The sequence below is a fragment of the Notamacropus eugenii genome, chromosome 3, assembly GCF_028372415.1.
Source record: "Notamacropus eugenii isolate mMacEug1 chromosome 3, mMacEug1.pri_v2, whole genome shotgun sequence".
Lineage (NCBI taxonomy): Eukaryota > Metazoa > Chordata > Mammalia > Diprotodontia > Macropodidae > Notamacropus > Notamacropus eugenii.
Window position 1 is genome coordinate 197,921,793 of NC_092874.1, and position 22,606 is coordinate 197,944,398.

Here is a 22,606-nt window from a genome sequence, read left to right on the forward strand (position 1 = left end):
TGGATGTAGGGAGACCAATTAAGAAGTCCTTGCATTGTGCAGATGAAAGAGGATGATTGGCTCTGTGAGTGGAGATAAAAGATGTGAGAGATATTTAGAGGCAGAATAAATAAGACTTGGCAATAGATTAGATGTTTAGAATAAATGAGCATAAAGAGTCAAGGATAACGTCTACTCTAAGTTGGAAAATCAGTGCCAGGAGAAATGGTGATACACTCAAGGGAAACACAGAAATTAGGAGAAGAGGTAACTGACTTGGGAGGGTAAATAACAAGTTCCTTTTTAGATAAACTGAGTATAATAGAACTTCCATAAAGGCACTGAGAAAAGATTTTATCATGGGTTTAGCTTCCAGTAAAGATAGAAATGTGATTTGAATTCAAGGAATGGAAGGGGAAAGCCAGATCTGAAAAGGTGTACCTGCTTCCTCCCTTGCACATGCTTATCTGTTGCAGATGGACTTTTTGAAGCTCCTGGCCCACCATACTATTGTAGCAGTCATCCTCAACATGCTGGCCCTCTGCCTTTCTACCACATCCTTCCTTAGCAGCTACTGGTGTGTGGGCACACAGAAAGTGCCCAAGCCCTTGTGTGGGAAGACTATGGCCTCCAAGTGTATTGGCATGCTAGTGTCCTTGGATGGGGGTAGCAGCAATACATCAAGCCAGGAGGTGGTAAACTACAGCTGGGAGACAGGAGATGACCGCTTCTCCTTTCGCTATTTCCACGCTGGCATGTGGCTCTCTTGTGAGGAAAATATGGAAAGCCCAGGTAACATCATCTCAGAAACTACATGTTACTTTTCAAGTGAGTTCAATTCCCAGGAATGGTTATAGACTATACAATTAAGGATGAAAGCAACAGTGACAAGGGATTCCTCTGCTCCACCAAACATATACACACTGTAACCAATATCCCTTTGTATCTCTTCTACTCCATAGAGATCTCTCATTGAATCATAGAAAGAACAGGGTGTACTTTTGAAAATCTTGGTCTCTTATTTTGCAGATGAGAAAACTGAAGCTCAAAGAGTGAGGTGGTACCATTTCTAAAGCCATGCAACTTGAGCCAGGGCTAGAACCAGGGTATTCTGACAACTAAGCCACTACCTCCTAAAAGATTAAAAACCAGTATTCTTCATTGACTTTTCATTCCTGAGATCTTCAGTAGAGAGTATAAATGGGAAAAAATTATTACCTTTATGAACTTTCCCTACTACTCACATATTATAATAATTTCTACACAAAAATCATTTGTGCTGCAAAGGAGTTGCTTTATCTTTTTCATGTCAAGGACCCCTTAGGCAGTCAGGTGAAGCTTATGAATCCCTTCTCAGGATAATTTTTTAAATGCATAAAATAAAATACATAGGATTAAAAAGGAAATAAATTATATTAAAATAGTTTTCATATATGTATATGTGTAGATAGATAGATAGGTGATAGAAAGAAAGAACAAGTTTATAGATCCCAAGTGAAGTTCTGCTTTATCAATATAAAAGTACTAAGGAGAAAGAGAAGGCAGCACTCTATAGTGAAAAGAACCATGCAATGGGAAATAAGAAACCTGGTTTCTATTCCTGTCTCCTTCCTCTAGCTTCATGATTTAGTCAGTTGATCTCTCTGGGTCTCAGTTTCTCCATCTATAAAATAAAGAAGTTAGCTTTTAAAGTCCTTTCCAGTTCTCAACATGTGTCACTGAAAATGGTGGAGGAGCAGGTTCAACTCCAAGAATGCTCAGCTCCAAGTATGCTCAATTCCAAGGGTGGATGTCCACCCTACTCCCTCAGGCCCATTCCCAAGCATGGAGTAAATTCCAATCCAGCCTCCATTACATTAATAATAATGATGGTGACACTAATGAACTAACTTTGTTCTATATATCTTTCAGGCAGAACTTTTAGAGACAAGGTAGCTTAAGTGGTAGGAAAGCACAAATGAAGGAGGTGTGGTTTCCTCCACCTCCCCATAATATCATCTACCTATTTCTATGTGTCTTTATTGTCTTTGTTTCAGGAGAGAAGTGCCGCAGTTTCATTGAACTCACACCACCAGCAGAAAGAGGTAGGAATGTGTCTTGATACTTCTCTGGAATATGGAGCATAAATGGGCCTAGCTTTCAATGAGCAGAATGTATTATTACTTGCTGGTATGATGTGAGGGGCAGGGAAAGAAACTCTTGCCCAAAATATGTCTCACCCCTTCCATCCTCCTTACTAGAATTTCTTTTGAGTTAAGCCATTGAACCTAGATGAAACTCATTTCTTTAATGTGTATAACAGTGGGAGGAGTAAGATATTAAAGGATCAACATTTTCCTTTTAATTGATTCATTAAATATCAGGAATACTATCATCTCTCAAGGCCTTGATAGAATGAGTCAGTGCAGGTGGGAGAGGTGAAAAGGATAGGTCCTGGGTACCATTGAATATGGCATACTTAAGTAGCAGTAAGAGAAGGTGAGTGCTGGAAGGGGACAGAGAAATACATTAAAGCATTGAAAAGTCTCCTTTAGACTGTTCCTGAGGGTTGGACTTAAATGAGTGACTTTCCAAGCTGCCAGAGATATCCCCACCACAAGAATGTAAGCCTCCTCTTTGTACATGACACTTCTTGAGAATAACTGAAAGGGAAGATATGCCGAGCCCCTGAGCAGCTGCTGCCTTAGTTTCTCAAGCTAAGATTAAGCGATTTTCTTTTTCACATTTGGCCACCCAGATCAACACAGAGATTGGACAACTGACTTCTTTAAATCCCAACTAAAGTCTTATTTTCTGTAGGAAACTTTCCCTAATATCTCTTAATTCCAGTGTCTTCACTTTCTTAGCTATTTCTATTTATCCTTGCTTTATATATATTATGGAGAACTCACATGGGGTAGATGACCACATGGTGGCCAGAAGAAGTGATACATGGACACTCTCAAGGTCTCTCTTAAGAACTTTTGGATTTGACAGTGCAACATGGGAGACATTGGCACAGGACCACTCAGCATGGCATGCCCACATCAGAAAGGGTGCTGTGCTCTTTGAGCAAAGCAGAATTGGGACAGCACAAAGTAAACATAGGGATATCTACCCCAAATATTCACACGGACTGTCTGTGTCCAACCTGTGGTAGAACATTCTGAGTTCATATTGGTCTGATCAGCCACAGTCAGACACACTGAAATTTCACTTTACAATGATGATGTAATTTTGGTCCTCTTCAAGAACGAGGGACAACAACCATTTGTTAGAATGTTGTCTCCCGCATTTGATTGTAAGCTTCTTTAGGGCAGGGACTGTCTTTTGCCTCTTTTTGTGTCCCTAACACTTGGCACACAGTGCCTGGTACAGAGTAGGTGCTTAAAAATATCTATTGAATTGAATTGAACTGCTCAGTTCCCAGAGAGGTCACATTTTAGAGTTGGAAGAGAACTTAGAAATTATCTAACCCAATCCTCTCATTTTGCAAATGAGGAATTTTAGGCCCAAGCTGGTGAAGTAATTTGGCCAAGGCCAATCAGTTAGTTAAAGACAATTTACACAAGAGCTTCAGACCAATTTTCTTTCTACTGCCACATTTGACTCATGCCAACAGCTACCTTTCAGGACTTTTAAACCCCAACCTCTCACTGAGACCAGATGACTTGGTGATTAATTAAACACCTAAGTTTCAAATAATTCAGGATCCTAAGGTGATATTTGGAAGCCTGAATGATCCAAACGTTGGCTGTCAGTTTATATCACATAACCTGGATGAATAGTCAATAATTGACTTACCTCTCTGCAGACACAACTCATGACTCTACTGTGTACAGTGTGAGGCCCAAGGATGGAATGACACCCAGGGTCACATAACTCTCTCTACTTGAACCTACTGGCAGGGCATCTTTCAAGGAGTCTCAGAGGCCTTTTCTATATGACACTGACCATTGGCCATACAAGAAGTCATTCTTTTTTATCTTATAATTAGTGGTATACCACTGACTGGCAAGGTCTAAAGGTCTAAGGTATAAAGTTAAAGCAAAAAGGGAGAAGAATTCACTTCCTTGTTCTGGCTTTGTAATTGAGGGGTATGATCCCTCTTCCCAGGTCATGCCTTTCTATTGCCTTGGGGACAGAGGTCCTCCTCAGTCATCAACCCCTTCTTCTTGATCTACTCCAGTAGAAAACAAAGGCAGAAGGTAACTGTGGCTCATATGTACCCATCCCTTTCACTAGATTACCATATCTACCCAGACTATGGTCTTAGCCAAAGGGGCAGAAGATAAACTCAACTTTGGTAAAGTGAGTAATAATCAAAATTTTGAATTTCTCTATCCTAACTCATCTTAGAGCACATAAGCTTTGATTAACATCCTAGCTATCTGAGAAAGGTTCATACCTCTGTCTCACTCTCTCTGTCTCTCTCTCTGTGTATCTCTCTCTTTCTCTCTTTCTCTCTGTCTGTCTGTCTCTCTCTCTCTCTCTCTCTTTCTCTCTGTATCTGGCCAGAACTGAAAGCTATACTCCAGATGTGATTTGATCTGGGCACACACCTAAGATTGCAAAATCTTTCTTGACTGTCATATCACACTGTTGACATGGAGCTATCATTTCACTAAAATCTAAAACCCTCAGATTTTTCCCAGGTGACTCCTTGATCCCAATACTTGTGAGGTGGTTGGGGTTTTTGGTTTTTGTGTTTTTGGCCCCAAGTAAACTCAGGTTTTAGAGAAGTTATCTAGTGGGAAAGATTTGGGCTACAGAGAGAACAGACTATGTCCACAGAAGTGATAAAAGCTCATGGTACCCATACAAAAAAGTCCACCCAGAATTCCAAGTGTACTTAGAATAATAAATTTCTGTCTTCTGATCCCCCAGTATTTTATCATTTATGGCTATCCAAAACTCATTAAAAGGTAAGGGGTTTCCTCCCTCACTGGATGTCTTCAAGCAGAGATTGGATGACTACCTATCAGGGAAATTGTAGAAGGAATTATTGGTCATGTACAAGTTTGACCAGTTGACCTCAGAGATACACATTCCAACCCTTACAATCTGTAAAATAAAATTAATATATGTATAAATAATAATCAAAATAAAGTAACAAATTTTATATAGCATGTACTACGTGCCAGACACTGTGCTAAGTGTTTTATAAATATTATCTCATTTGATCTTCACAGCAATACTGGCAGATAGATGCTATTATGATTCTCATTTTACAATTGAGAGAACTGAGGCATACAGAGGTTAAATGACTTGTCTAGGGTCATTCAGTGAGTAATTGTCTGAGGCTAGATTTGACCTCAGGTCTTCCTGGCTCCAGGCCCAGAACTTTATCCTAGCCTTCCCGCTCCCCCTCCACCTATCTGCCTCTAAAAACCTTTTGTAATCTCCAATTGTGAGCTGGCACTATTGACTTTTTAGGTCTTGTATAAAATGCAACTTAAACTAATTACATTTTTCTTCTTTCAAATGAATATGAATTTATTTACATTTATATGTATAATTTCTATTTACATTTATATGTAAACTAATTTGCCAGTCTTAAGGCACTTGAAATTAAATGTTAGTTGTTGCTGTTAGGGCAGCTAGGTGGTACTGTGGATAGAATGTGTGGCCTGGAGCGAGGAAAATGGAGATTCAATATCTGGTCTCAGACACTTAACTAGCTATGTTACCTTGGGCAAATCACTTAACCCTGTTTGCCTCAGTCTCATCATCTATAAAATAAGCTGGAGAAACAAATGACAAATCATTCCACTGTCTTTGCAAAGAAAACCCCATGTGGAGTCACGAAGAGTTGGAAGTGACTAAAACTGAATGATAACAAATTGTTATTGCTATTGTGAAGATGGTTGTTATTAATTCACTGAGCTGCATACGCTGTCCACCATCCTCACCCAATGGTCCCATTATTGTAATCATTTATTAAAAAAGCAAACAAAGTGGGAAGAGGGTAAGGGTATGGGAGGTGACATTTTCTCTGAGGCTGAAAATGGGAAAAGTTCCATCTATAAATGATTAGATGAGAATAGAATGACTTTCTAGGAACCTCCCTTGCATTTTATGAATTCAATTAGTCATCAACATTTATGAAATATCCATTGTGCACAGAGTAGACAAGGCTATCCTGTAAGGGAATCTCAAGGAAAGGGAAGTTGCACGTGTTGGATGAGATCAGACTTTCCTGATTTCCTTGGCTGGCCATCACCTCTGCTGTTCTGCTCACTACCCTTTCACAGTAAATCTCATACATACATTCTATTTTTCCCAGTTGGCATTTTGGGTTACTGTTTTTTTCTGACATAATGACAGTGCCACCTTTCTCTGGTTTCTGGCAGGAATATTTTGGTTATCCCTGGGGTCGGAGATTGTCTACATCAGTCTGCTATCCATCAGTCTCCTCCTCCTGCTACTAGAGTTGTTCTTCCCTGGGAACCCTGGCTGTGGACTTAAGCTTAACGCCTTTGCTGCTATGTCCTCAGTCTTGTCAGGTAAGTGTGTCTCCCTTGGGCGGCACAGAATCACAAACCCCTCAGAGCTAGAAGGAACCTCAAGGGTCACCCAGTCCAACCCATGCATGTACAAGAATCTCCTCTACAACATTATCAGCAAGTGGCCACTTTTGCTTGAAGACCTCTCTTGTAAACTCACTGGTCACTCACCCAATAACATCATATTAGATGCTGGAGGTACAAAGACAAAACCAAAACAATGCCTGTCTTCAAGAATCTTACATGAGGTGGAGAGAGAGAAACAAGAACACAGGTAAGTCAGTTCCAAATATATGCAAAAATTACCCATTATAAGTGCCTCAAAAAATCTCTAGGTTCTGAACTCACATGAAATAGTTATGATTTCAGTGGTTAACCCAAAAGGGTCATTTTCTCTCTGGTTTACTGTGACTGCACCTGAAGTTTTCTCTGGAATATCTTCAAATGTAGTTTGTATCTATATTTTCACAGATATGAGTAAAAGGGATCCCCTGCTCCTTTACAAGCATTCCAGTAATGAACGTATATTTCCATAGGACAGCTTTTATACCAACCCCACAGAAAATACAGAAGGCACAAAGGATATACCAGAGTTTCATATACAGATTAAAAAAAAATATATAAAACTATCACAATACTTCCCCTCAGAAGGAACTGAACTCAAAACTGTCCATGAGGTAACACTCCCACCTTTCCTACAGCAAGTTACAGTCCCTCCGAGTCTCTTAGTGCCCCTTCTGGTTTGGACTACCCAGAAGACAAATATACTTTGAAGCAACTGGACAGGTAACCTCTTCCTTCTTATCTACACTGCCCAAATAACTGACCATAACATCCCAGGATGACAAGGTAGATACATTGTTCCCCCATGGCATATCTTTAACCTTGCTGCCCATTTAGTTGCAGGGATCATATGGTTAATCTTTCTCTGAGAGATTGCTGAAGAATTTTTCTTTCTCCAGAAATCAATCCTCCTAACTCTTGAACATGGAGTTAGTCTCAAGGCACTGCTCAAGAAATTTCTTTTCTTTGCCAAATTCCAAGATAACAGTGCTTAGGATATTCCCTTCCCCTACACGTGAGGTTGCAGTTCAGGAACAATGTCCCTGATATTTCCTCTTGGGTGAGTAGGTAGGCACATATCTGTTTCTGCCATGTGTTTCTGGAGGGACTTTATCACCACCCTAGTTAATGCTACCACCTGGGTTAGGAAGGTCTACTATCAGGCCTTACTAAAGGAGAGAAAATACAGAGGTCCAGGAACTTGAGGTCCAAGGTCTCCCATTAAGCCACTTAAGCAAGCCCATGGAGCTTGCCATGCTCTCCTGCCACAAATAGCTACCTTCTAAAATAAGGCACTGCCCCCTTTCTTTGTTCCCTTTCCTCCTTCTCTCCTTCCCTCCCTCCTATTAAGCTTCTGATATTTGAACCTTTCACCCATTGCTACTGCCCTCTGGGGCCAGAGAACAGGCCCAATTCCTCTTCTTTATTATGACAGCCCTTCAAATATTTGAAGACAGCTATCATGTTTCCATAAACCTTATCTCCTGGCTAACTATTGCCTTAGTCCATCAAGTGATCCTTATGTGTGGTATTAGTCTTGAGGTCCATTGCATCCTGATGGCTTTCCTCTTGACATTTTCCAGCTTATCAATGTCCTTCCTAAAATACAGGCCCCAGAGTTAAATTCAGGGTAGAGTAATGAGGGATTAGCACCTCTCTTAGTCCTGAAAACTATACTTCTCAATGCTATGAGGGACGGCTTGGTGTGGATAGAGGACCAGTCTTGGTGTCAGGAAAAGCTATGTTTAAGTCTAGCACGCAATACCTGTGTGGTCATGTGTAAGTCATCTAACTTCTCAGCACCTCCAGGCAGGAGTATAGGGTGTGTTCAGGGAGGACTAGTACCTTTGGTGTGAGGGCTGCTGAGCCCTTTTCTGGGCTCTTTCCACCTTTGGTGTCCACCTGTTCCACCCAACTCTCACTTGTGGCTCCAAGAAGCTGCAGCCTGCACATCAGTCACACCCTAGTAAACATTTCAGCAAACAGGCCAAATCAGGTTGAGGATAACCAAGGAGTCTCAAAGCCACTTGTGGGGTAGGAGGGTGTCTACCCAAGCATGTGAAGACTTCCCCTGGTGGAATAGGCAGATGAGAACAATTTGTTCCAATGGCCATGAAGGCAGCTGAAGCAGGTGATGTGGAGCACTTAGAGTTTGGTTAGACACCAAAGATGCCGAAGTCATCCACTGCATTCCAGAGCCATCGCCAGCTGTCTTGACTTTGTCCTGCCACTGGACTACGATGACTCCAGAGGAGAGTGAGGCTGACAACTTCGTGCAACTCTGTCTACTTAAATCCAATTTATGCACAAATCAAAAGACATCACCCATACCATTTCACTATTATGCCTCAAAGTCCTATGGCAATAGGCAAGTGATGAAGCAGCAGGTGTGGATACACTGGGAGCTGTAGTCACAACCCTGCACACAGGCAGCCCAGGCCATAGGGTCATTTCTCACTGGAAGCAGCAGTGGGACTTGACAGCCCCCAGGTGTCTGAGCAGCTTTTTAAGGATTATACTGCTCACCTCCTGGTGTGAGGAAGGGCGCTAGAAAAGGTGCCCTAAACATTGTCTGCTTACCCAACCCTGGCCTGATAACCATGGCAGGCAGGGAATCCCACTGCAGTCAAAACACAAAAAAATGCACAAAAATATTTGCAAAGATGATTCCATTCACCATCGGCACACAATGTGTGCACACTTACAGACAACACAAAATCCAGTAGGCCTGTAAGACAAACTGCTCTTTTTGCAAGAGAACTCAACAGGTCTCGCATCCAAATAGCAGCCTTGAGTAAAACAAGGTTGGCAAATGAAGGCCAGCTTACTGAAGGTGGAGCTGGATACACATTTTTCTGGAGTGGCTGCAGTGAAGGGGAGTGCCATGAAGCTGGCATGGGTTTTGCAATAAAAACTAATCTAGTCAGCAAGCTGGTATGCCTGCCAAAAGGAGTAAATGACAGGCTCATGACAATGCAATTACCACTTGCAGGAAAATGCCATGCCACCATCATCAGAGCCTATGTTCCCACCAAGACGAACCCTGATGAGGTCAAAGAAAAATTTTATGAAGACCTAGAGACTCTTATTATCAATGTGCCAAAAGAGGACAAGCTTATAATTCTGGGTGACTTTTAATGCTAGAGTAGGCTCAGACTACCAGACTTGGCAGGGAATCCTAGGGAAGAATGGAGTTGGAAACAGCAACAGCAATGGTCATTTACTGCTGAAGACTTGTGCATCACACGACCTTCTCATCACCAATACTGTTTTCTGTTTACCTAAACACAGTAAAACTTCATGGATGCACCCGCGCAGCAAACATTGGCATCTAACAGACTATGTGATTGTAAGGAGAAGTGACAGACAAGATGGGAGAGTCTCAAAGGCAATGTATAGTGCAGAGTGCTGAACTGATCATAGACTTATCCTTTCCAAGTTAAATATTCACATTCATCAAAAGTGCTGCCTCCAAGGCAAAGTGACTACCAGAAGAATTAATGTCAGCAAATTAGAACTCTTCTCTGAACATGAACAGTTTGTTGCTAACTTGAAGGGAAAGTTGAGCCAACACACAGTTGGCAACAGTGGAGCAGAAAAGGAGTGGGTAGCTTTCAGAGATTTGGTGTACATCACTGCATTTGCTCAACTGGGTCAGAACACTCACAAACACCAAGACTGGTTTGATGAAAATGATGGGGAAAGCCAGAAGCTGGTAAACGAAATGAGAACACCACAGCATTAACCAGCAGGATAGTTCATCCATCTCTAAGAAGGCAGCATTTAATTCCATCAAAAGTAAAATACAAGCAAAGTTTAGAGAGATGCAGGATTCCTGGCTAAGAAGGCAGATGAAATTCAGTTTTATGCTGATAGTAACAATCCAAAGTGCTTTTATGATTCCCTGAAAGCTATTTATAGACCAAAAACCTATGGTGCATCACAACTATTCAGTGCTGATGGAACGCTAGAGAGATGGGCTGAACATCTCCACTGTGTGCTCAACAAACCATCATCAATCAATGTTGAGGACACTGACCATCTACCTCAGGTTGAAGTCAATTACTCCTTAGCTGAACTTTCAACTGAAGAAGAGGTTTTGAGGGCCATTAGGCTCCTTTTATGTGGCAATGCACCTGGTGCTGATTCCATTTCAGCTGAGATTTACAAGGTAGGGAAACCATTACTCATACAAAAGCTGATTGAAATATTCCAGGTTATATGGCAAGAGGTTATTCCCCAGTTGAAGGATGCCTCCATTGTCCATCTCTATAAAGGTAAAGGGAATAGACTGTCCTGCGACAATCACGGGGTGGGGGTGGGGGGTCTCTCTCTTAGTCATTCCTGGCAAAATTCTTGCTAGAGTCCTCCTTAATAGGCTGATCCTTCACCTAGAAGATGGTCATCTACCTGAGAGCCAGTGTGGCTTCAGAAAGGATTGAGCAACAGTCAATATGGTGTTTGCTGCCCAACAACTCCAGGAGAAATGCCAGGAGCAGAACAGCGGTCTGTACACGTTTGTAGATCTGACCAAGGCCTCTGACACTGTTAATCATGAGAGCTTTTGGAAAATTATGTCAAAATTTGGTTGCACAGAGTTCATCAATATTATACATCAGTTTCATGATGGCATGTTTGCCTGGGTTCTGGATAATGGACAAAGCTCTTGTGCCTTCCCAGTCACCAATGGAGTAAAAGAAGCCTGTGTGCTTGCTCCCATGCTTTTCAGCATGATGTTTTCAGTCGTGTTGTCATATGCTTTCAATGAGGATGAACACAGCCATCAAGGTAAACAAGCATGCTGATGGTAAATTCTTCAATTTGAAAAGGCTACAAAGCCAAGCCCAAAGTGGAGGGAGTGTTGGTGCATGATTTTCTGTTTGCAGATGATTATGTACTTAATGCAGCCTCTGAAGCTGAAATGTAACAAAGTATGGATCAATTCTCTGATGCCTGTGCTAATTTTGGTCTAAAAATTAGCACCAAGAAAACACAGGTGCTCCATCAGTCACCACCACACCATTCAAACTTGGAACCATCAGTTACTACAAATGAAGAAATTTTGAATGCTGTGGGTAAGTTCACTTACCTTGTTAGTATATTTTCCAGGGATGTACACACTGACAATGAGGTTGATGCATGCATTGCCAGTGCTAGCTCAGTGTTTGGGAGGCTCCGAAGAAAAGTTTGGGAGAGGAGTATAAGACTGACTACCAAACTGAAGGTCTACAGAGCCGTTGTGTTGACTTCATTGCTGTATGCCTGTGAAACATGGACAGTCTACCAGCACCACACCAAGAAACTGAATCACTTCCATTTAAACTGCCTTAGGAAGATTCTGAAGATCTCCTGGCAGGATAAGGTCCCAGACAGAGGTCCTTGCTCGAACTAAATTGCCAAGCATTCAAACTATGCTCCAGAGAGCACAACTTTAATGGGTTGGCCACGTTGCTCAAATGCAAAATGTACACTTGCCAAAAACACTATTTTACAGAGAACTCACATGGGACAGGCATCTGACAGGGTGGTCAGAAGAAGCAACATGAGGACACTCTCAAGGTCTCTCTCAAGAACTTTGAATTTGATTGTGTGACATGGGAAACACTGGCACAGGACCGCTCAGCATGGCGTGCCCACATCAGAAAAGGTGCTGTGCTCTATGAGCAAAGCAAAATTGAAAGAGCACAAAGGAAACACAGAATGCACAAATTTGGAGTAACCACCCCAAATGTTCACATGGACTATCTGTGCCCAATCTGTGGTAGAGCAATTCAAGCTCGTATTTGTCTGATCAGTCACAGTTGTATACACTGAAACTTCACTTTATCATGGTGATGTCGTTTTGGTCCTCTTCGAGAACAAAGGACAACAACCAACCAACCTGCAGACAACACTGTAAGTTCAGATGAGTTATGTTCCTAACATTTTCCTAATCTGTCTAGCAATCCTATCAAAAATGGAAATAGTTTTTGTCTGACATGACCTGACCTTTAAAACAGCAGCCCATCTGTGTCAGTGGAGTTTTTGTCACTGATGAAATCACAGGTCCTGAACAACCTTTCCCTCCCCCATCCCCCCAAAAAGTCTTTTCTTTCTATTGAGATTATAGTCTACAAGAACCCCAAATATTTTTAGATGAACTGATGTCTAGTCATGTTCTAATTTTATAGTTGTAAAGTTGATTTTCAAAAACTCCAAAGTTGAATTTCAAAAACTTCAAAGACTTTACATTAAATTTCATCTTACCGCAGGTGTACTTGCATCTATCAAGACCTCTTTAGATCATGGCTTGGTCATGTAATCTACACCTTTTTAATATCTTTTGATATCTTTTTTATCCAAGTCATCGATAGAAATATTAAACAGCATAGGGCCAAAATCAGATCTGTGTAGCACTCCTCCAAAAACCTTCTCCCAAGCAGACAACTATTTTCAGGGTGTTGTCATTCAACAAGTTCCAAAACTACACAAATGTATTAATGTCTTGCACATATCTCACCATTTTTTCCACATGGATAAGGTTTTGTCAAATGTTTTATTAAAATTCAGATGAATTATGTTCCTAACATTTTCCTAATATGTCTAGCAATTCTATCAAAAACGGAAATTGTTTGTCTGACATGACTTGACCTTTAAAAAAATCTTTATTAGTATCTTTTGTTTTTCCATTGATTTCCAAATATATCCCTTCTCCCTTCATTATCCAGAAGGTCATCTGCTATAACAAAGAATAAAGCTGAAGAAGAAAAAAAAAGCAGTTAACCACAAAATGACCAACCCATCTAACAACAGACGTAATGTTCTACATCCGTAGTCACCTTCCTCTGAAAAAAAGGTGGGGGGGAGCGTATTTTCTCCTCTTTTCTTTGAGGCTGAGTGATCATTATAATGACACAACATACAGTTTTTATTTTTGTTATTATTCCCATTTACATTGTAGTTATTGCATATATTGTTTTCTTAGTGTTACTTCACTTTGCATCAGTTCATAAAATTCTTTGATTCTCTATATTCCTCATATTCACCTCGTCTTGTGGCACAGTAAGAGTGCTGTTTATGGATCACGGTTAATTTAGCTATCCCCCCCCCCACCTCCAATCAATGTACATAGACTTTGTTTCCAGTTCTTTACTGCAACAATAAGTACTGCAATCTTTCCCTCTGTGGGGGTACATGCCTAGCAGAGGCAGTATCAAGGAGTATGAACATTTTAGTGACTTTCTTAGCATAGTTCCAAACTGCTTTCCAGGATGATTTAGTTCCACCAACAATGTAGTAGTGGGCATATCACTCTACAATCCCTCCAGCGTTGACTTTTCCTATCTTCTGTCATTTTCCTTAGTTTTTTAGGTGTGAGATAAAACAAATCTGAGTTGTTTTCACCTTTGTTATGAGTGATTTGGAGCAATATTTCAAAAAGTTGTTAATAGTTTGTAATTCATTTGAGAAATGTTTGTTCATACCCCTTGAACATTCATACATTTGGAAATGAGCCTTGGTGCAGACCTATTCTTAATGAATCCTAGTTTGTGATCAACATGTCAGAATGCATTAGTTGAGAAGTGAAAATGAATTACAATTAGTATCCCACAATAGAGTTTTTAAATAATTTTATTTATTTAAATTAACAAACAGGTTTTGTTTCCCTTTCCCCCGCTATTAAAAAAAAAGAAAACCCTTATAAAAATATGCATAGACAAGCAAAACAAATACTCAAACTGGCTATGTCCAAAATATATGTCTCATTCTGCACTGTATGTTCATCACCTCTCTGAGAAGGTGGATAGCATGCTTCATCATCAGTCTTCTGGAATTACAGTTGGTAACTACATCGACAAGAGTTCTTAAGTCTTGGTAATGTTATTATTGTATAAATTGTTTTCCTCACTTCATTCTTCATCGACTCATATAAATCCCTATATGTCTTTTTTAAATTATATATGTGAAACACTAAGTTAATTTATATTTACTAACATTTCTTTGCTTTTCATAATGATTTATTTGCCATAGGGTTCTTTGAATTTAAAGTCTTTCTGGTGCATTTAAAATAGCATTTGATGTTTCCTTAACTTTTCAGAGATGTACTAAGTATATTGAAGGATATATGTATATTGGTGCAGGAAAAAATAGAATACTCCAAGAAGGAAAAGAAAGTGGGTAGAAAAACCAGGGGAGGGAGAAAGAGAAAAGCAGGACATAGGACTATTGGGCTAAAGATATAGCAATGAAAAGACCTTAAATTCTAGGTATTATGTCCAAACAGTTTATGACCATTGAATATGAGCTCCTTGAGGATAGGCTCTATGTTCTGCCTTTCTTTGTATCCTCAGTGCTTAGCCCAGTGCCTAGAATATAGTATGCACTTAATAAATGTTTGTTAACTGAATGACTAATCAAGGTAGGGCTCTTGACCCTCCAACCACTTTTCACTATAGCTTTTAATTTTACGGGATGCAGTTGTTCTATTCTTTGTGAGGACAAATGCCATGGAACTCCTCTATCTTTACACTTTCTGTACCACTCTTCTCCCCAGTGATCTGCAGTTATATAAGTTATGATCCTTGAAACTGAGCATTTCCTTCAAAGTAGAATGCTACCAAAAATTTAGGGAAATAATAAGATGTAGTAACAGACTCTGCTTTCTTATTCCCACTGTAGGCCTTTTGGGGATGGTGGCACACATGATGTACACACAAGTTTTCCAGGCAACTGTCAACTTGGGACCAGAAGACTGGAGGCCACATACTTGGGATTACGGCTGGGCCTTCTAGTATGTTCTCTAAATGGTTCTACACATTACACACACACACACACACACACACACACACACACATCATTAGTCACGTCCTCTTTAGTTTTTCTATAGTCCAAATCTGCTAGATCACCTCCAAAAACCTGTTGTAAGATGTTCTTCTACTGTCCCTTGGCCTTCACCTTATCCTTCATCCACTGTCCCCATCAAATTTAGAGAACTGGAGCCAAGACTAAATCCCAAAAAAGGATTGTAGCCAAGTAAAAAAGGCTTATTAGGTGACATCCAATTCACCACTCTCTCAGCAAGTACAGATGTGCTCTCCCTACTTTTTTTTTTAAGTACTTTGCCTAGTTCAGTGGTCCTACTGATAATGACACAATCCTCTGTAGCTTGGTAGAGCTATATCAACTGTATCCCCACTCAAGTGCCTCTCTATTTTCTGTCCAAGTTGTCCATGAGAAATGAGAACTGTGACTAAGAGTGAGAGTGATGTTTTTTGTGGTTTATAGAAATCAGTCTCACTTATTTGAAAAAATATAACTATTACTAGTTATAGTTCGGGAGGAAAGAATGGATAACATCTTGTTGGTGAGAGGTGTCATGAAGCAATGGAAAAGATGCTAGATGTGGAGTCAGAAGATCAAGTTTCAAAGCCCTGACTTTCTGACAACTCACCTCACCTCTATGGGCCTCACTGTAAAATGAAAGAAGTTAAACCCGATAACTTCTAATGTCCCTTCTAACTCTAAATCTATGATCCTTTGGTATCTGGGGTACAGGAGAATGGAGTTTAATTCCTAGCCTCACTCTTCCACATATGGGAAATCGTCTACTTCCATTCCTTCCTACAAAATCCTACAATTTACCCCATAAACGACTTCATAATCATGGTGTATATTTAAAAGAGATAAATATTATTTATCATAGATTTCCCCCCTGCAAAAAATGAGAAAAAGGAAAATCAGAACCTTCTCTTCCTTCAAAATGATTTCATTTTTTTTAATGAGATATCTGAGCATTTTCTATGCTCCTCATCTAATTACTAACCATTATCTAAAACAATGGTCATTACCTTATTTTCATGTAATGAACCCCTCTGGGAAGTCTGGCAAAGCCTCCAAACCCCTTCTCAGAATGATTTTTGTTGCATACATTCATAACAGAAAAAATGCTAGGTTTCAGTTAAAGGTTGGTGAAAACAAAACTGTAATTTTTTTTCCCATCCAAATTCACACACTCCCTGAAATCTACACATCCCCATGGAGTCAATGGACACTAGGTTAAGAACCCCTTCTCTAAAGAATTATTTATCAAGTGTTCGCAGAGTTTCAAGTAGATTTCAGCTGTACTATAAAAACATGATACTGGACCTCAAGGAATTACCATTCTAAGAAGACAATCATAAGCCTATAGAGGAGGAGAATTTTGGAAGGGTTTTTTGGTTCTATATTTGTTCAATATTTATCTTCTGACATCTGATCTGCTCCTGACACTTATATAACAGATTCAAAAGTTCATGGTCTTGGAATTTCTCCTTTGAGAAATCTTCTACCAACTTAATACACTTATACTGTCCTTGTCAAACTCTCTAGGGTGCCAAAACTAAGAAATGCCCCAATGTTGTGGATTGTAAGGGAATGCGGTGGACACCCTAGAGAGCAAATCAAGCAGAATAATACTGAGTTTGTTCTTGGACAGCAAGAGCGAACCTAGCCTCATTCTGACAAGTTTGCTCGAGGCACAGTGCAAGAACCACCTCTTGATCCTTCCCCAAAGGATCCTCACAAAACTTTCTGTCCTTGGGCTGTTCGGAACTCTGGACAGATTGGGGAAGGGATGTGGTTCTGAATGAATGTACATTTGTCTTTCATTGGAGAACTTGTCTCCCAAAGTTCAGAACCAACGATTCTTAGGGTGTGGAGATTTCAGGAAGAGGAAGACCTAAGAGATATGGTTCCTCAGTTGTACCATGCCAAAAGATAGGTACTGGGGAGCTAAGTGAAAAAAAAACAGAAAGTTCCTGGCACTCAGACTATGGGAAGATACTAGACCTTTTTGTCTGTATTCAAAATAGTTACCAAAAGACATAAAGGAAGTGGATAATGCTGTGATAATTCTAAACCTTTGTCTATAGAAACCACATTACACCATTCTGTCTAATGGACAATTTTACTGCACTGATCAACAGTCAAGTTATGAAACAACAGTTAAATCTTCATACATCTAGTTTGGCTAATTTTATTGCTCCATGAAGCTCTATGAACCCCCCAAAATCCACAGTCTGATCCACAAACTATTGACACAGACTATACATCTCCTTTTCCCACTATTCTTTAGAAAGGGAAGTTTTCTCTATTGTAATTCCCTAAAATATACCTTCCTATTATAACATACAAGAAAAGAGGAAGCCCTCTTATTCTTATAGACTCAACCTCAAACCACACGGGAGAAGAAAGGCAGATTCTCATTGTCTAATTAATTCTTCTGTTCCTTCATATACAGCATGGCCTGGGTTTCTTTCACCTGCTGCATGATGTCAGCTGTCACAACCCTCAACACCTACACCAAGATGGTATTGGAATTCAAATGTAGCCACTGCAAATCCTTCAAAGAGAACTTGAGCCACTCACCATCGCTACACTACCAATGCCTTCTGCTGCAGCAGCAGCAGTGGCGACAACAGCAGCAGCAGCAGTCACTGACTCCAACCCACTTGAGAGATCACCTAAGCAGCCACTACCAGGACCAAAACCAGTCTGTCCACTCACTCTCTGGTGGGGTTGACTTTTGCTCAGAGCTACAAGAGAAGATGCTTTCACAAGACCCTAGGATGGAACTAAGTGAAGTGCTTGAATCGTTAGTCGAGGATGAGCAATGTTAGGACTGCAGTGGAAGGGGCAGAAGAGAATAGGAGGAAGCAGGTAGGGTGTGTGTGTGTGGGAAGAGAACAAGTTCTGCCTTCCGTAGCCACTGAATATGTATGTAACTCCAAACTTTCTTTTTTTTTTTTTTTTTTAGCATGGCTTTTGAGCACTAAGAGTAAGGCTGTCTTTCAGCACAAGTCCATAGCTTCCCAAATCCCCCAGACCTTCTATTCCCATCTCACCATTCCCTACAATGTAACTACTACTACTACTACTACTACTACTACTACTACTACTACTACTACTACTACTACTACTACTACTACTACAATGTAACAAGGGTCTCTTTTCTACTTGATATATCCTGTCTGGGACTGGGAGAATTAGAAGCTGTCAGTGTGATTGTGATTAGCATCTGAATTTTTAGCACTTCTCTTATAGTCAAGTATACCAGAGTCATCGTGGCTAGCATGAGATGAAAAGAGAACACATCATTAAGCGACTTGGTATTACATGTGACATCTCAGCTTTCTTTATATGTTCTATGGTGTTTAGCATTGTCCCTTCCCCTTGTTGGGTGCTGAATAAAACTTGATTCTGATTCAAGACCACTGGGAGAAGTCAAGGGATACACTTTCATCCTTGTCACATATCTAAATCCTATTATCTTTCTTCTCCTTGCTCCCTCCAATGACTTTCCTCTTGTTCATTCCTCCATAAAATAATTCCATGAATCACTTAATTGCTCTTTATCTTTTAAATAAGTGAATATAAACCATCATTCAGAGCTAAGAAAAATGAACAGTGACACACATATATAATCCTGTATATGGTATTTATTTGTTCTATCTTGTATTTCAAATGCTTTTCTGACAAAACATAGAGTGGTGTTTTTTTTACACAGAAGATGGAGACAACAGTTCACATTTATGGGAATTGATGTAACAATACCACAGACCAATAAAATTAAAGAAGGATCCTACATAGATTGATTGAAGAGGGAAGCAAAGACAGGACAGAGTTTAGAGAGTCAGCTTCATTTGCAGTAAAATGAAGGTACTGTTACTGCTTCTAGTAGTTGTTGTTTGAGCTATTACAGGGACACAATTGAGGAGTAGAGAAAAGAAAGGAATGCTTACAGTAAAGACTAATGCTCATTCATCCAGTTAATGGTTCCCTGAGAGAAGAGGGAGGTTTAAATACATCTGAACATGGGTTAGCACCCAAACTGTCCAGATGTCAACCTTCCACCACAACTCATTATCTATTAAGTGGTTTAGGGAAGAGAACTGGGTAAAGAGTCATATCAAATACAGTCAAAGTTGAACCCTTAAGGTGTAGTAGGCAAGCACATCACCTTATATTCACACAAAACATTCTTTCCAGCTCTTATATTTTATACTTTTGCAACTTAACCTAAAAAAAGCCTCTGCTAAAAATGATCTCCACAACACGTGTCATGAACAAATGCACCATGTATTTCTGCCTAAATATGAGTAACCAATCTGGAGATACATGGAATGCTCACATCTCAGTGGCATGTGACAGGAAACACCCCAGACCATGGGGACCACTATAGAGCATGACATTGAGTCTGGCCGAGATTAGACTTTGGAACACTCTCCAACACCTGGATCTATTTAAAACAGAGGATCCTCAATCAAAACAGGGCTTAGCACTACCACATCCTTCAAAATAGATCCAAAATCCAGATGACCTGGAAATATCTTTTCCTACTGGGATTTTCCTAGATCCAACTTGATACTTTTTCTTCCTTCACCTGTGCCAAAATGAGATTCACTGGAACTGAATCGATCTTCACACATATGGGTCAGGCACCTAGACTGGCTGCATTCTGAACAGCACATGGTGCACCCTGACTAACCCTTTAATATTATGTCATATGACTTTCATTGGGAAAATGGCATACATGCCCTTTCAAATTTAGCAATGTTATCAGTGAAATCTCTAAAATGAGCATAAGATAAATAAGTTAAGGGAGAATTACTGAAAGTTTCAGTGAAGACACATTGTAAAGTAGCTCAAAGGAGAGAACAGTTCTCCTACCTGCTCCTAACTGGGATTTCCTATGACATATCATCAACTGAGAGGCTTAGTCTAATAAATAACCCCTATTAGAAGATAATTTACTGGAATCTATCCCTACTAAGGAAAAAATAGAGGAAGGGAACTAAAAACTGGAGACTACACCAATGAACTTGCTATCTACAAATATTTACAAAGTATTTACACAAGAACACCACAAAATATATACAAACTGTGCCATGGCTCTAAAAGGAACAGGGTCAGTGGGACAGATTAACATATCAAGGCTCAGGGTTTTCAGGGAAGGGCTCAGGAATAGCTTTTCCTCTCATAAGAATTCTGTACAACAAAGCAAAAATATTCTTCAACAATAGAAAATACAAGAACAAGTTGTAGAAAGAGAGCTCCATGAAGGAAGTGTACCAATCATTATGAAAAGCCAGTGTAAGGTGGGAAAAAGAATATGAACCTCAACTATTCCTGACTTTCAGTGTTTTTGTGAGTAGTGAGAATGTTCCACTTACTCCTGACTTCACAACAGAAACAGTGGATCATCTCTGACACACGGCAAACCAAAATAATGTGGGGCTTTATCAAAGACAATTCAATTGAACTTATTTCTCTTACTATACTTGTGGTAGTAATGTAGTTCTTCCCACAGCCTCTGGACACCTGGATGGGAAGTTAGACACAAAGGATGGAAGGGATAAGAATAGCCATGTTGTTTTAAATTGATGCCAATGATTGACAAGTGAGATTGACATGGATGAGAAGGAAGTGAAAGTCAAAAAAGAGTAACCCTAAGATAAGAGGTAGGAAATTTGGAGGAGTAGAGATGACCAAATGGCCCAGATATGTTTCACATGTGCAAAGAAATGGGTCTGAAATATATCTAGTAAACACTCCACACTTCAAAATCAATAAAGTAACACAAAGCAAAAAATGTTTCCTGGATATTAGTACTTCTCTGACACTTCTCAGCATTTGCGTATAATTTATGCATTCTCTCTCTCTCTCTCTCTCTCTCTCTCTCTCTCTCTCTCTCTCTCTCCCAGTCCCTTTCTCTCTCAATCTCCCTCCCTCTCTAAAACTCTCTCTCTCAATCTCTCATTCTCTCTCTCTCCCTCTCTAAAACTCTCTCAATCTCTCTTTCTCTTTCTCTCTCTCTCTCTTTCTCCCTCTGGTTCACATTTTTAAACAACCCACAGAAAGCTTGTGGATGGTCTTGATATGAAAGTCAAGAAGAGAAGCTAAACATACCAGACAGATGGGACTCTTATGAACAGCCTGCTTTCCAAAGTGCTTTGTGTTAATTATACAGAAGCGGCAAGACAATGTGGGGAAAGAAGCTTCCTTTTGCTTTCTTCATACACCTGATTTCACAGACTTGACTGAGAAGATTCTAGACTAAAGAGAGGGTCCTCATTAGTCCCATCTGAAATTGGAGGTACTTCAGACTAGACCTAGGGGAAAACATGAACATATGTTTTATTTGAGTTTTGCTTTAAGAAGAAACTTTCAGAGTTATTAAGCAATAATAAAAATAGCTCACACTTCTATAAAGCTTTAATGCATTATCTCTCTTGGTCCTTAACAACATTGTTGTAAGGCAGATACTATTATCATCCCCCTTTTACAGATAAGGAAACTGAGACTCAGAGAAGTAAATGATTTGTCCAAGATCACACAGCTGGTGTGTGAAAAAGTATCTTAGTATCATAGAAGTGTCAAGAAGAAGTATCATAGGTCTTCCTGACTCTAAGCCCAATACTCCACCTTTCCACTAGACCTCTAAATAGAAATCCTTTATTCCCAGGTACTCAAAATTTACTACTTTCTTACTTTTTCATACCCTTAAGTCTATGGGTGTCCTTCTACAGGGCACAGAGACTTTCTTTTTTCCCCACTAATTTGCTACTGAACTTTTTCAGGGGTCACAGAATCTTCCAGGAAAACAGGATGACCACAAAGAACTTCACTCTAAATATCTAGAATTCTAGATATTCAATGACAATAATATCAAAAATTTCCATATCATAGTAAAGTTTGCAAAGTGCTGGAGCCTAGCACAAGGACACTAGTCATTGGATGCAGCCTTTTAACCAAGTCCAAGTTTTACACAACAAATCCTTTTATTAAGGGAATTTGTTCAGTGAAGTTTGGATTCAGTCAAAGAGCCACACTTGAGGACCTAGAGGGCCCCATGTGGCCTCAAAGCCGCAGGTTCCCCACCCCTGTGCTAGACACTATTGGTAAATCTCATCTCATCCTCACAACAATCCTATAAGGCAAGTACAATAGGCATCATTATCTCCATTTAATAGATTAAAAAAAGGAGTCTCAAAGAGGTAAAGTGATGTCCTATGGTCACAAAGTTGATAAGCATCAGAGTGAGGATCTGAATCCAATGCTCT

The 22,606-nt window shown here is 39.9% G+C and overlaps 2 protein-coding genes across 2 annotated transcripts in view; one reads left to right on the plus strand and one right to left on the minus strand.

The window, feature by feature from the left end:
• The first annotated feature begins 400 nt into the window (after positions 1 to 400).
• GSG1 (germ cell associated 1) lies at positions 401 to 18,248 on the plus strand. The gene is made up of 5 exons (XM_072653894.1): positions 401 to 771; positions 2,016 to 2,063; positions 6,312 to 6,464; positions 15,186 to 15,297; positions 17,785 to 18,248. The coding sequence occupies exons 1-5, from the start codon at positions 456 to 458 to the stop codon at positions 18,161 to 18,163; spliced, it is 1,008 nt and encodes a 335-aa protein (XP_072509995.1). The 5' UTR covers positions 401 to 455; the 3' UTR covers positions 18,164 to 18,248.
• Positions 18,249 to 21,194: 2,946 nt separating this feature from the next.
• The window catches only part of FAM234B (family with sequence similarity 234 member B), a 31,615-nt gene continuing 30,203 nt past the window's right edge, over positions 21,195 to 22,606 (minus strand). The window contains exon 13 of the mRNA XM_072653893.1: positions 21,195 to 21,655. Coding sequence (XP_072509994.1) covers positions 21,650 to 21,655 — 6 coding nt within the window. The 3' untranslated portion in view covers positions 21,195 to 21,649. The remainder of the gene's footprint in view (positions 21,656 to 22,606) is intronic.